The 12,806-nt window shown below is 43.5% G+C and overlaps 1 protein-coding gene across 1 annotated transcript in view; it reads right to left on the reverse strand.

Moving 5' to 3' along the window:
* The window catches only part of GAD2 (glutamate decarboxylase 2), a 41,012-nt gene that overhangs the window by 24,955 nt on the left and 3,251 nt on the right, over positions 1-12,806 (reverse strand). Inside the window, exons 5-7 of the mRNA XM_034065292.1 lie at positions 9,058-9,148; positions 8,114-8,226; positions 4,022-4,137 (exon numbers count right to left, since the gene is read on the reverse strand). Of these exons, the coding sequence (XP_033921183.1) occupies positions 4,022-4,137; positions 8,114-8,226; positions 9,058-9,148 (320 nt within the window). The remainder of the gene's footprint in view (positions 1-4,021; positions 4,138-8,113; positions 8,227-9,057; positions 9,149-12,806) is intronic.

The raw sequence follows: 12,806 nt of genomic DNA on the forward strand, positions 1-12,806 counted from the left end.
ATTTCCTTCTGCCTCAAGTGCCAAGAACTTCCACATTAGGTTTCAGAGACTGTTAGACAAAACCTTTTCCAAAGCCACTCTTCTCCCACAGCTATCAGTGTAGTTTTCTGTATTGCCTGCAAGTAATGGGGCTTATCCACAAGGGAAAATCAGCATGCACAAAGCTGAAGCAGTGATTTATTGCTGTCTACTTTGATCTAGTTGCTGTGTAGATGCTGCGTGCACTATTGCTGTGAAGGTGCTCCCCTACCACCACAGACAATCCACCTCACACAGGTGCTCCCCGTGCTCCCTGAGATGAGGTCCCTTCAAGTATGTGTGGCTATATAGAATGTGACCTTAACCCGAGCAGCCAACAGCCCCTCCCTTCACATGGATTCCAGAGCTCTACTCCCAGTGAAGCCTCAGGCACAAGCTAGGTCACCCCAAGAGCAGTGCAAGGTGGATGCCAGAAGCAGACAGAGCTTCTCTGTGTCCCTTTGGGTCTCTAAGTGTGTGAAGAGGTCCCCTATTGTCAGGTCAGACTCAATCACCTGCCAGTTCTTGTTCTGCATTTTCTTTCCCAGGACTACAACAGGAGTTTTATTGCTATTTCTTTGGTGAGCACCTGACCACGCATTCTTCCCTGGGGGAGTGCTAGAGGGGTGGGAAATAAGGAAAGCTGATGTGGACAACATAAGCACTATTGTAAATCTTGCTGAGTTGGAGAGCAGAGGAGATGAAGAAATTTATAAGCCTTTCCAATTATGCCCAACTTTTTTCTCATTCTCTGAACTGTAGATTGAGTCTGTATAGCCCCTAATTAAATATCAAATCCATGGAAAAATTGACAGTTTCTTAAGCTACATTTATACTACTAATAAAAAGGGCAAAGGCTCATTTGCAACCCGACTTGTTATCTACAGCTGAACTTTCCTTCTCTACACCCATTTCCTCATCAGAGTAAGATGACTTTGTCTTTTTTGCCTGCTAGGGGTTATTCCTGCCCCACACTATTCCCAGCTACTGTTGGATTACTGTTGTTTAAGAGTGCTAGTTGGCCAGGTCAAAATCACAAGAGGGAATGGCTTAAAATTTAGCAGGACTTAGTTTATAGACAAATGGATCAATAAAAATATTCTGAGAAGGCAGCTCTCCCTTTCAGCCACTTTCTGCACACTGATAAAGGGATGTGCTCAGCTGAACACTCACAAAAACCAAAAGCTAATGTGCTGGGACACAGTAGGAGGCCTTTATCTTACAGTTTTCACTGTGTTTGAAATGACAGACAAAAATAGTTTTTTATGACTGACATCCATCACTTTTACCCCTCTGAGTCAAGGTCTCTTCTATCATATGCAGTCCAGAACAGCTTCCCTGAAGGACATCACTTTGCTCCTGCACTGGTGCAGATCAAAGCAGTGTACTGATGATGCACTACAGAGGACTGAATTATGTCCTGAGCACAAGTGCACCTCAGTGAAATTATACCTGGGCCAAGACCAACCCAAGCAGTTATGGTGTATTTCACTGGTGAAACAAAACCAAACAGAATCAGAGTGGCAGGTAAATCACAGTTGCACTGAACAGATCAGGGAAGATCTGCTTGCTGGGATTGTACATAGCTGGAATAGTCACATAACCTGGTTTAGGTGCCTAATGTAGGTTGAGTATGTTAGGAGGCTGATCTCTCTATGTGGTAAATGCACAGAAGTAGGTGAACACCTCCCCATCCCACTCCCTCACGTCCCCGAAGGTGATCTAGAACATCTAAATTAAGGAATATTTAGGCTCCTAATTCGGATGCTCCCGGTTTCTCTCCAGAGATGCCTCTCTTCACTGGTCATGCAGAGAGTGAGGCTCCTAATTTAGGAACATGATGCGCTCCTAAATTAGGAAGGGAATTACTTAGGAACTGTGAATTACTTCTCCCTTTCCTTCTTCCCCACTAGCAGCCAAACCTGTCACGGTATCAAACTGAGGCCAGATTACAGTAATACTAGTGGCAATTGTGGCATAACTTCATTTGTAATAATGGAAGATCTAGACTGGTAGAAATGAAAATAAAGTCTGATCTATGATGCTGAAAATCTTATCTGAGACCTGCTGATACTGAATCCTTGCTTCTGACTGAAAATTTTGAGAGCAAAATCTTCAAGTTTCAAAACACATACAATAGCTTCAAGCTTTGTTTACTATCATGCCACATGTGCAAGCACATGTGCTTGTTCCATGGCTATTGTCTTACAAGAGCATGTAACTATGACAGACAGAAACCAAAATCAGGTTGGGGAGTCTAAACTTCACGTAGATTGTCAGCGTGTTGTGATAAATGAGACAAATGACAGTCTCCGATGTTAGTGTCTATTCAGGTTCTACACTACATTTCCTATCTAAAATGGGACTGTACTTCTAGGCCTCTGCAATTCCTGTGAAACACCTTCTGCTGTTTTGAGGGTTAAATCCTGATCCTATATCCTCTGGGCAATTAAAGGTTAAAGGGTTCTGTCTTCACACTGTGTGGTTTCTTAACTTCCCTAGAAGATGTGTCATTATATACTTTATAAAAAACTTGATAGAAGAAAGGACAAACCTGCAATTTCAAGATACTTCTAAAATTTAACAATTTCAGATGCTCTTCTATGGATTTTCCAATATATTTGATTTTGGAATGTTTAATTTGCTAAGGGAACTGCTTCTTCCCTGGCATGAAAACACAACTATTAAAGCTCATTTCATTATTTTGAGACTGATAGCACAATTTGGTTCATTGTTTAACATTCCATCACTATGAACACAATGACATTCTCTAATGATTAATAGGATTTGTTATTTTAAATAATCATGCTGAACCTTATTTGCAAGACTTATTAGGTCTGTAGCTTCCATATGAATAATGCATCTCTAGCTGTACAGCCAGCTTTGGAGAATTGCTACTCATTTGTAGAATACCCTTCTCTTTGACTGCTTTGGGGACAACTACTCTGCATTGTGGTGCCCCCAGTTGTGTTATTACACCTCATCCTAATGCCAGGAAAGGCATCCTCAAAGGGATTTCCTTTTAGATTTTTCTGATTTTAGACTTCTTGGGACTCTGCTCTTCATACTTGCACAGAATGGAAACAGGTTCTCTGATAAGTCAAAAAAGGCAGCCAGGAGGATATCGTTACCTCACATTGACAACATCCTGCTGAGCCTCAGCCATGGAAGAGTCCTTTATGGCTGAGCCCTTACAGCTAGAGAGAAATTTTGAAAGGGACCATGAAGCCCAAAGAGAGCTCACCGGCCATCCTGGGTATAACCCTTCCTCTTCCTCTTCCCCTTCCCCCTGCACGTGTTCTCTACTATAAGCTGCCAGGATTTTTAAATGGCCATAAAGCCAAAATAAACTCCCCAGTAAGTATGACTTCTGTATGGCTGTTCAAAGAGCAAAATACTTTCTGCCTCTCCCATATCAGACCACTCAGGTATCTCTTTTGTCCACCTCCCCTGTCCACTTGCACTGCCAGCTCCCATCAATGCCTGTGCTGAAGCTTTTGCTCACAGGTAGAAACACACATCAAAGTCTAGTTCCCCACTGTACACCACAGCTGCTCTGCTGTACACACACAGAGCATTTCCATACTACTGTCTTCATGTATGTTATCACCCTCTCATTAAACAACATCAGGAGTAGTTTCAGCTAGAAACATTTTGACTCAAAGTGATTTTCTGTTCCCCCAGAGTGACCTGAACAAAAGACATCCTTGCAAAAATTGCTGAAGCCTGATGATGAGCTCTCTTCCTCTGATGTGGTCCTTACCATTCACATCGATATTCATACAGGCACAAGTGAGAGCAAAATAATGGCAGTGGTTTGTTCAGACACAGATATCAGCACAGCTCATCTCCCTACATATCAAAAAGCCATCCCCTTCCATTTTTCTATTCCCAGTGAAGGAATAACAGAAATGAGGACAGTTGGCTACAAATTCCCATTCAGTTATTCATCATAAATTCATACAAGCAGATGCAACAGATAGGAAAAAACAGAAACACATACATGTTCTGATGTGAAGGCAACCAGTCTGGGAATAGCTGCCATTCCTTTTTCTTTAACTTCTGGGAACATCTTGAAACGTGCAATCAACATAGCATACATGTTAGATATGGCACCACCTGGAGTCCACAGTAATATACTGTTACTTTTTCTATGCATTGTAATATCATTGCAGAACAAACGACAAGTCTTGCTACAGATTTTCTAACTCTAACGCTAACATTTCTGCCACATGGCAGAAATATGGGTTCTTCCTCCTGATGCCCCCACAGCTGGGTTGCGCAATAACAGAATCTACTACTCCCAAATAGCAATTCAGGCTAAAATACTACTGCAAAAAAGTGACTGTGGCTTCCTTTCATCCTCATTTTTTCTGCCCTTTCTCTCTCAGTCTGCAATCTTATATTTTCATATGCTATCAATACATAGTCCCCACTTTGTTCCACCTCCCAAGCAGACACCTTACAAGGCAACTTCCTATGGGGCTTCCACGTGAAACCTAGTCTGTGCCTTCCCCTCCCAGATCAGGTGGCGTTTCATGTCCCAGCTCTGAGGAAACCCACACAGTGAGTCCCAGTAGACACTATCTTTTGGATAACTGGTGTTTGGGGAGGTAAGAAAAAACAAAAAGGGTCATTCTAACACATACTATTCTTTTTATTTGTCCTCTGATGGGAACAAGGAAAAAAAAGCTATATGTCCCTAACACCAGCCATAAAATCTCTGCCATACATTCACTTAAAATACCTATTTTAAGATGAATACTTTGCCCACTTCAAGATGGGTATTGGATGACAGCTCTGCAGTACTTTGTTCCCTTATTTCAATTGTCAAAGCATAAATTAGCAGCGAGCACTTTCCTTTTCCTTTAAAAGATTTTTATAAACTTGAGTCTTTGTGCCCACAGTGGAACAATGTTTGGTTATACATTAATGCTGCATGAGCACTATGGGAATATAATACAGAACCTGAGGCAGACTCTGAGTACTTTTATGTATGTATGCACACAAACACACTCTCGCACATACACACACATAAAATCCACCAGTTTTATCCTGTATATATACTATATATATATATATATACAGACTGATTACGTATTGATATGTATATTTATATAAAGTAAAAGTGTACACTGATCATGGTTTTAGGGTTTTAAATGAACAGGTCAGAGTGCAGCTGAGGTAGAGTTCAACTAACCCAATTTCTAACTACCTAAAAATGGAGTGAAGAGCACAAGACATGCACTTCCAGAAGACGGCTCAGCTCATCCTAAGGTAGCTGTTTGTGGTAAGTGGGATGACTTGCACTGCAGACACATACACTCCTCTCCCTTGAACATATGGCAGCAGTTGTAACTAGCCCTGAGTAGACACCCAATGCTTGGATAGCCAATTGAGATAAGAAGAGATAATCCACCATTTAAGCAGATCAACGTAGCTCTGGTGAAAGCAGTGACATTACACAATGTTACACCAGCAGGTGTATGTGCTAGGAAATTTAACACTGTTTTGATTTTTGTAAGATTTGTATTTATCCCACTGGAGATATATATGCTGATCCACAGCCCAGAGAAACTGTGTCCCTTGTTTCTAATCAGTGTCCTAGCTCTGCTCTTGTAGTGAGGCTACCCCTGCTCTCGGCTTTCACTGATCCCCTGTGAATCCAAGGGAAAATGCCATAAAGGGATGGCATCGCTGGCCTGGGGGTCAGTGCAAATCAGGCTTTTTCTTTCTTCCCGTTTCAACTACCTTGAGAGGTATGAACACATTCTTACACCTCTGTTCACAAATGACAAAAGAAGAAACTGAGAGATTAAGGGGAAATGCTTAGGTATGTCCCCCAGAAATGCAGATGTCATGGAACGGCTGCTGTTGATGACTTAGGTGACTGAACTAAGGTGACCAAGTTGAAGAAATTTGGCCTAACTTGTCCAAAGTCATTGGCTCAGTGTCAAAAGAATCAAGACTGAAACGTTAAGTTTCCCCACTAACGGGCTTTCCTATCAGTATTTATTACTTTGCCATTTAACCTTAAGCATATTAATAAGCCTGCATTCTGCCTTTAATTTTGCAGCTGTGTTTACACCCACAGTTAATTGCAGGCAACAAAACACACCTACAGAATCTGAAGAACCTAATCAGGCCTTTGAGCTTTGCCATGTATTGATACTGTATATTGCATTCCAGAGAATGCAGAGAGTGAGAATCTTTTCAACAGTAACGTCTTCAGCTGAAGCCATGACAGTTCGAAATGAAAAGACAGCATAGAGATGATTTTGATTATTGCCTAAAAAAGCAGAACCTGAACACTGGGTGCTGCTGAAGAGTGAATTAGAAATATGCACTTAGCACAAACCAGATATTGGAGAGAAAGAAAGGATGAGAGGGGGCAGCACTGCAAACGCCAGCACAGGCACACATCTGCCAGAGAGCCCGACCCCATGCAGGTTTCAGCTAGATGAATTGAGCTCCCACATCTGACACACTGATGACAACCTGGTCCCCCCCATCAGGCAGGGATCTCTTGCAGACCTGGAAGGAATGTCAGTGCCTCCTGAGGCATATATCTTTCCTGACTCACATTATCCTGAGCAGAGCTTGCCACACTTGGGCAGACCTGGTGCATGGACTGAGGCTCTCACCCTCCCTGCCACCCATACCCAGCCCCTGCCCACCAGGTCTGGCTGAGCAGCATTGCTACTGCTCTGCTCTTTCCTCTCAGGTCCCTGACAAACCTGGCTGGGCTATTGCAGCCCAAGCCTGCAAGACAAGGAACTTCCAAGTTCCTTACAAGTACAGCAAGACCAGCTGTACTGAGTCAGGTCAGGGACTACACAGTAACCAACCACTGTCTGGTTTCCAGAGACTTTGGCTTATGTCCTGGGCTCATGATAAACATTTAGATGCTGCCCTGTGTAATGGAGGCCACAGTTTTGATCAGGAGCAAAGTAAAAGCTGTCAGAGCTTTTGCTCTCAGTGTTTTTTAAATAAAGACTCGAGAAAAAGTAGTGTAAATTCTTCTCATCCTTTTCTCCAGCTCTCTGCAAAGGCCCATGAAAAAACTGCACCACTACCCACATGTACATTCACATGTGAAAAGCTGAAGATGAGCCTTGCCTGATCCTCTGCACAGCATGAACATTACCCTTCACGTCCTTGGAGAGCTAAACATACTAGGTTGTTATCAGTGAGGCTTTTCCTTTGCTCAACAGTCCAAACAGTTTCCCTCTCCATTAGGTCAATGAACTTTCCTTTCAGAAGGGCTCCCTTCCCATCAGCTATCAGTCTGTTCTCTTTTGACAAGCCAACATTCTACGCCCAATGTCAATTTTTTTAAAATGTTTTGCAATTTGGTGAGATAGATAGGCCAAAATTTTTAGTGATGAAATTCCAGAGTAAGACAGGAGGTGACAAAGAGTATAAATCAAAAGGCTAAGTGGAATGATTGAAATAAAAACATGTCTGAACAATGTAGTGTTTATCAGAGTCAGTGATTTCTCTACAGTTAACCATGCTCATTTTTTGCCTCACTGACTTGGCCTGAAGGAACCAGGTTTTGAGCCTTTAAGCACTCAGGTTAACTAGCCACCCAAGTATCCTCCCTGGCCTCAACAGGCCAGTTCACACGTGAAAAGCTAACCACATACTGTAATGTTGGCAGGATCTTGTTGACCCTACTAAAATTACTCTGAAAGGGGTGCTATGTCTTTCCCTGTTTGCTCTAATTTCCCCTGGAGAAATGGAGAGCATTGTTGTGTTTCTTCCCTCCATTATTAACACAATGGGTTTTCTATTTCATGTATTCCATAAAAAGTGGGGGCAAAGCAAAACTGCAAGGCAAATGTCTTTTCTGATTATGTTTCCCATGTGCTATTACAGCTGCTCATAATGCAGTGCAATTTGCTCAAACAGACCCTCATAATCCCATCCCTGAAATTCAAAAACATGCAATAACTTTATCTCAAAGAGGCCACTGGTGGTTATTAGCAAGTGTCCTCCCAAACATGCATATTTAATTATGTTTACTCTTTAACTACAGGGGATGTCATATAGCATAGTCTGAGAAATATAGAAAGCTTGAAATGTCATGTACCAGGTGAAAATATCCCATCGCCACAGCCCCCTGGCCAGCCAACCATCTCTCTCATTTTCCTTAGTGTGACATATTCCAAAAGTACAAACACTGGAGCAATTTCATAGGTGAACCTGAAATGTAGTAATGTCCATATTTAATGCTTCATCTACAATACTAATACATCTTTTTTCCAATATTACATTACATTATATCTATAATATACTCTACATTGCACTGGTAGAGTTCTGTTTTACAATACTTTTGATAGCCTTCCTTCTGATTTGACGTCAAATGTCTAGAAGTAGAAATGCTGAGAGTGCTTTCAATTTCCACCCTTTTCAGTGAAACCAATCTGGTGCGGCTCTTCCAGGCTCAAGGCTTTGTCCTATATTCAAGAGCTGCTGAGCAGAGCCAGACCTTTGCCTTGCAAAAACCTGTGTGCATGTCTAGAAGCATACACATCAGCAGCCCTATTCATGACAAGACACTGCATGAAGCTAAGCAAATGTACAAAAATGCTTCCTAGCCACAAAGTGAAAAGAAAGCCCATGCTTTAAATTCTGCACCTCTTTCTTATAAAAAGCAATGGCTCCAACTGCTCTGAGTATGGATTGTACGTACCTCCTCTACATGAACACAACTGTTCACTTAGCACGCCTTTCTTTTTACATATTTATGCATGCAAAAAGCTAGAATATTTTTTCTGTATATTTTAGGGGGAGAACAAAACCAACATCATATTAGTGTGATGAAATTTTATCAGAGACAGCCTACAGGACAATGTTGAAAGTCTCCATGTAAATAGCTGTAGCAACATTTAAAAAGCAGACAATTGTTTTTCCAGCAACCTTTCTTTCTTTCCTTTTTTTCTTTCTTTCTTTCAGCTACAGCAGCCACTGTTTTAGAGTATAACTATAAAATAATGTTAAACATTATTATGGGAAAAAAAACGTGCTACTTACATATTAGTATTTGCTGTTGATGTCAGCCAGTCTGCTGCCAATCCAACCATGTCCAATCCAGTTGAAAGTTGATTAAAATATCTAGGGTGCCCTGCATAAGATGGAAATTGTTACTGAAAGGCTGATGACTCTGAATGAAACTATTCAGTGCCAAGCGGTGTATTTACCTCCTGATTTCTATAGAGAAGGATGTGCTTTCAAGGTACAGAACAAAGCAAATACCAATAAATACATTTCTTGGAAAAGGCAGGATTTCTCTTCTTTCTCATTGGAAACTCAGTAAAATCAGAATAATTATACTGAACACAGAATAATGAACTCCAACAATCCGTATTATCCTCTCAATATGCCTTGAAAATTAGCACAACGCTGCCTCACAAAAATAGCTGTTTGCTCCTGTTAGTGTGTCACATGTTGTCACTGGATGTGGTTTTGCCTGGCTAGGTTTGAAAGGCGCGCACGAGACACCATCTGAAGAGGTTGCCAGTACATATAACATCAGTGATGAATGGCTAATGATTATAATAGACAGGGCGAAATGAGAAAATGGAACATTTTGGTGACTGCTTTGCACATGACTCAATGGCTGATGATCGTACGAAGATGGCAGGGAAGGTGAAGGTCCTTGTCATTTCTTCCCTGTCAGAGTGCAATTACAAATAGCCTGGCTGCTCACAGTTGCGATTTTAAACAAACCCCATGAACACCAGCACTGCTGCCCCAGCAGAATGATGCCTAAGAATATCCTCAATGAGCTGACAGTCCATTTACCTGGTTAATCTAATTGGCTCCTAATTTTTTCCTAAAATCCTGCTAGAGATTTTTCTTTAAAATGTGCCTGGACCCATTAAACCCAGGCACCATTAAAGCTGTGCTTTTACTGGTTGCTTCGCACAACCCCCTGTTAAGTGGCATAATTATCAGTACAAATTATGGATGATTCACAATTACTTAAACACCATCCGATGCAAAGGAAGGCAGACTCTGCTTGGAAAACACCTGTCCTGACCCACAGACAACATGCTGTATTGCCATCACAGGAAACAAAAGATAGAGCAAGATGATTGACGAAATGCAGACCCAGCACCAAGAGAGAACTTATCTTTGGTCTCCAGTGGCCTCTTATCAGGCACAGACACATGGCTGGCAGAACAGCATAGGGAATTGCTCCCCAGCTCCCACCTTGCAGTACACAAAGGCAGAGTAATTGGACTGTGTGGGCAGACCAGAGCAGGGGATAAGAGCTGGGGGTGCATATATGCAAAATCCAGTTCCCTGTGCCCTTAGTCTGAGATGAGCCTCATGCCACCGCCATTCAGCCTGTGTTTTGCACCGAGCCCTCCCCACCAGAGATATGAACTGCCACCTTCCCCTGGTCCACACTGCCCAGGATAGGTAACCAAAGCCCCTCAGGGACAGAGGGACTTTCCCAACATCCTGCAGAATTAACAGGATCTGGCCCCTGCCCTCCATACTGTCTAGTGGAGTACATGGCTCTAGGGCACATGTGCACCCCACCACCACTGCCAAAGCCACAGTGAACACAGGGGCTCTGCTTGCAGAGGACTGCATCTCCCCTGATTATGGGATTTTGAGAGAAATTTCAGTATTCACAGCTCAGGTTCAGTCTCTCAGCCAGACTCTAAGCAGGGTCCTAAATTCCAACAGAAAGCAACAGAAAATTAGGAGCTGAAAGTCTTAGGTGAATCTGTGCCACAGGAAAGCTTAAAGATGCCAGAAAAACTCCTGCTTTGGAAATAAATCCACACTGAGTAAGTGGGGAATAGCAGAATTCATATTTGCAGCTGCAGTGTCTCAGCAGCTCTCTGTCAGCCCTGTACCCAGCCCCAGGCGACAGCCCTGTTGTCACTGCTTGTTTCTTCAAGGAACCTCACAGCACACCTCTTGCTTTGGGAACTGTGGGAGGAAGAGAGCTGGTTGCACACAGGGGTCAGGGCAGCTGCACCCTGGAGCAAGTGAGGTGGGGGGAGCAGCACTGTGCTCCTAACAAAGACATAAGTTCAGGGTGAGCAGAAGCTGCTTCTGCTGGCACAGCTGCTGGCAAAGCTCGCAATGCCTACACCTGTAAGATGGTCCCTTCCACTCAGAGCTGCTCCCTTCTGCAGCATGACTTTAACATGCAATGGCAGAGGACACAATGCCCCAGTCTGACCCCAGCCTCAGCTGAAAGGGTTTGTCCATCCATGTGACACCCCAAACATATAAGCAAGCTCCTTTCCCTCAGTTTGGTGGCCACAGAAAATTGTGGTTTTCCTTTAAAATACATGCTCCACTGCGAGGTAAGGAGAAATTGTGAGATGCTCAAAAATAGCTACCCTGGTGCCGTCTGCCTGAAATGCACATCCTTTGTCATGGCCGTCACTGAACAAAGAGGTGCCTGGAAAAGAGACCAACAGGGTGTGGGGAAAGGGATGAGACGTGAAAATAGGAGATTACTGCTTACTGATTGGTTTAGCAGTACACAGTGTATTTACAGATAATCCAGAGTAAATGGGCAGATGATGGGCATGAACCAGAGCTGAGGTACTGGGTACACCCAGAGCTGCACTCTACATGCCGAGGTTATTGCTTTGCCCTGTGCACCCTCCTCTCAAATATGTTTCTGCCTATGCTTGGTTTCAGGCACAGACATCTTCTAGCATGAACATGAAGCATCCACAGCCTCTACAGGGAAGAAATGAGAAGGTCTGAGCAGAGCCGAACAGCATGGATAAAGATATGGCCAGCAGCACCGTCTCTGGCCTTGCTCACAGCCCTCTGTGCACGGCCTTCTGCCAGCATCAGGGCCTGCCAGGAATCAAGGCTCGACCAGCACCACCTCCTCTCACCCTTCCCGGGGTTTCTAGGCCATTGTTGAATGCTCACATTTCAATTCCCCTGCTGAGTGTCACACAGGAACTGAATTCCACATCCATTTTCCCTGCATTTGCAAGCTGCCTTTTGCATTCTCACAGACAAAATTCTTGCTGGGGGTGGATGCTGGTAGTTGGTAAGGGGCAGAAAGCCCTGTGTGACCCCCCCAGGAACCCCACTGAGCCGTGGCACACAGGCAACACCTGGGAGCATCCCACACCTGCCCCTTGGCCAAAAAATCAACCAGCCGGTTCCTCCAGTCCCAACCGGGGACTGGTGCTTGGGCTTGGGGTTCCAGCTGTGAGGCTCTAATTTAAGCAATGCAATTTATTTTCCAATCAGCCTCCCGGCTCCCTTCAGCCAAACACAGCCCAGTCTTCCCCCCAGCTCAGGAGGGGCCATGTCCAAACGCCTCCTGCTTGCAGGAGCCGGAGCAGAACCTTGCCACCAGAAACCTCAGTGCACTGCCCTTCCTCTGAGGGCAATTCAAGTGTTTTGCTCTGAAGCACAAGTGAAAGGGCTTTGGGTGTAAATCCCGAGGATGCTGAGGAGCAGCGGCAGCCATGTGGCTTTGCACCCCTCTGCCGAACCCCACCACATCTCACACACACCCCCCTCAGCATCAGTCCTTGGATTCTGAATATATTATTTTCATTAAAACACATTAAAAAAATGCAAAGAAGAGAAAGCCTCACATATTTTCAGGGAGGAAGACAAATTGTAATGTTCTTTTAAAGGGTCTGCTTTGGATACACAAAGTGAAATGGGTCCATTATGTGAAACAGTCTTTAACAAAAAACGATTAACAAAAATCACTGAAGAAACCCTATTGTTTGATTTCCCAGATCCACAGATCCTATGTTTCACAGCATTCA

Source organism: Melopsittacus undulatus, chromosome 1, assembly GCF_012275295.1.
Source record: "Melopsittacus undulatus isolate bMelUnd1 chromosome 1, bMelUnd1.mat.Z, whole genome shotgun sequence".
NCBI lineage: Eukaryota > Metazoa > Chordata > Aves > Psittaciformes > Psittaculidae > Melopsittacus > Melopsittacus undulatus.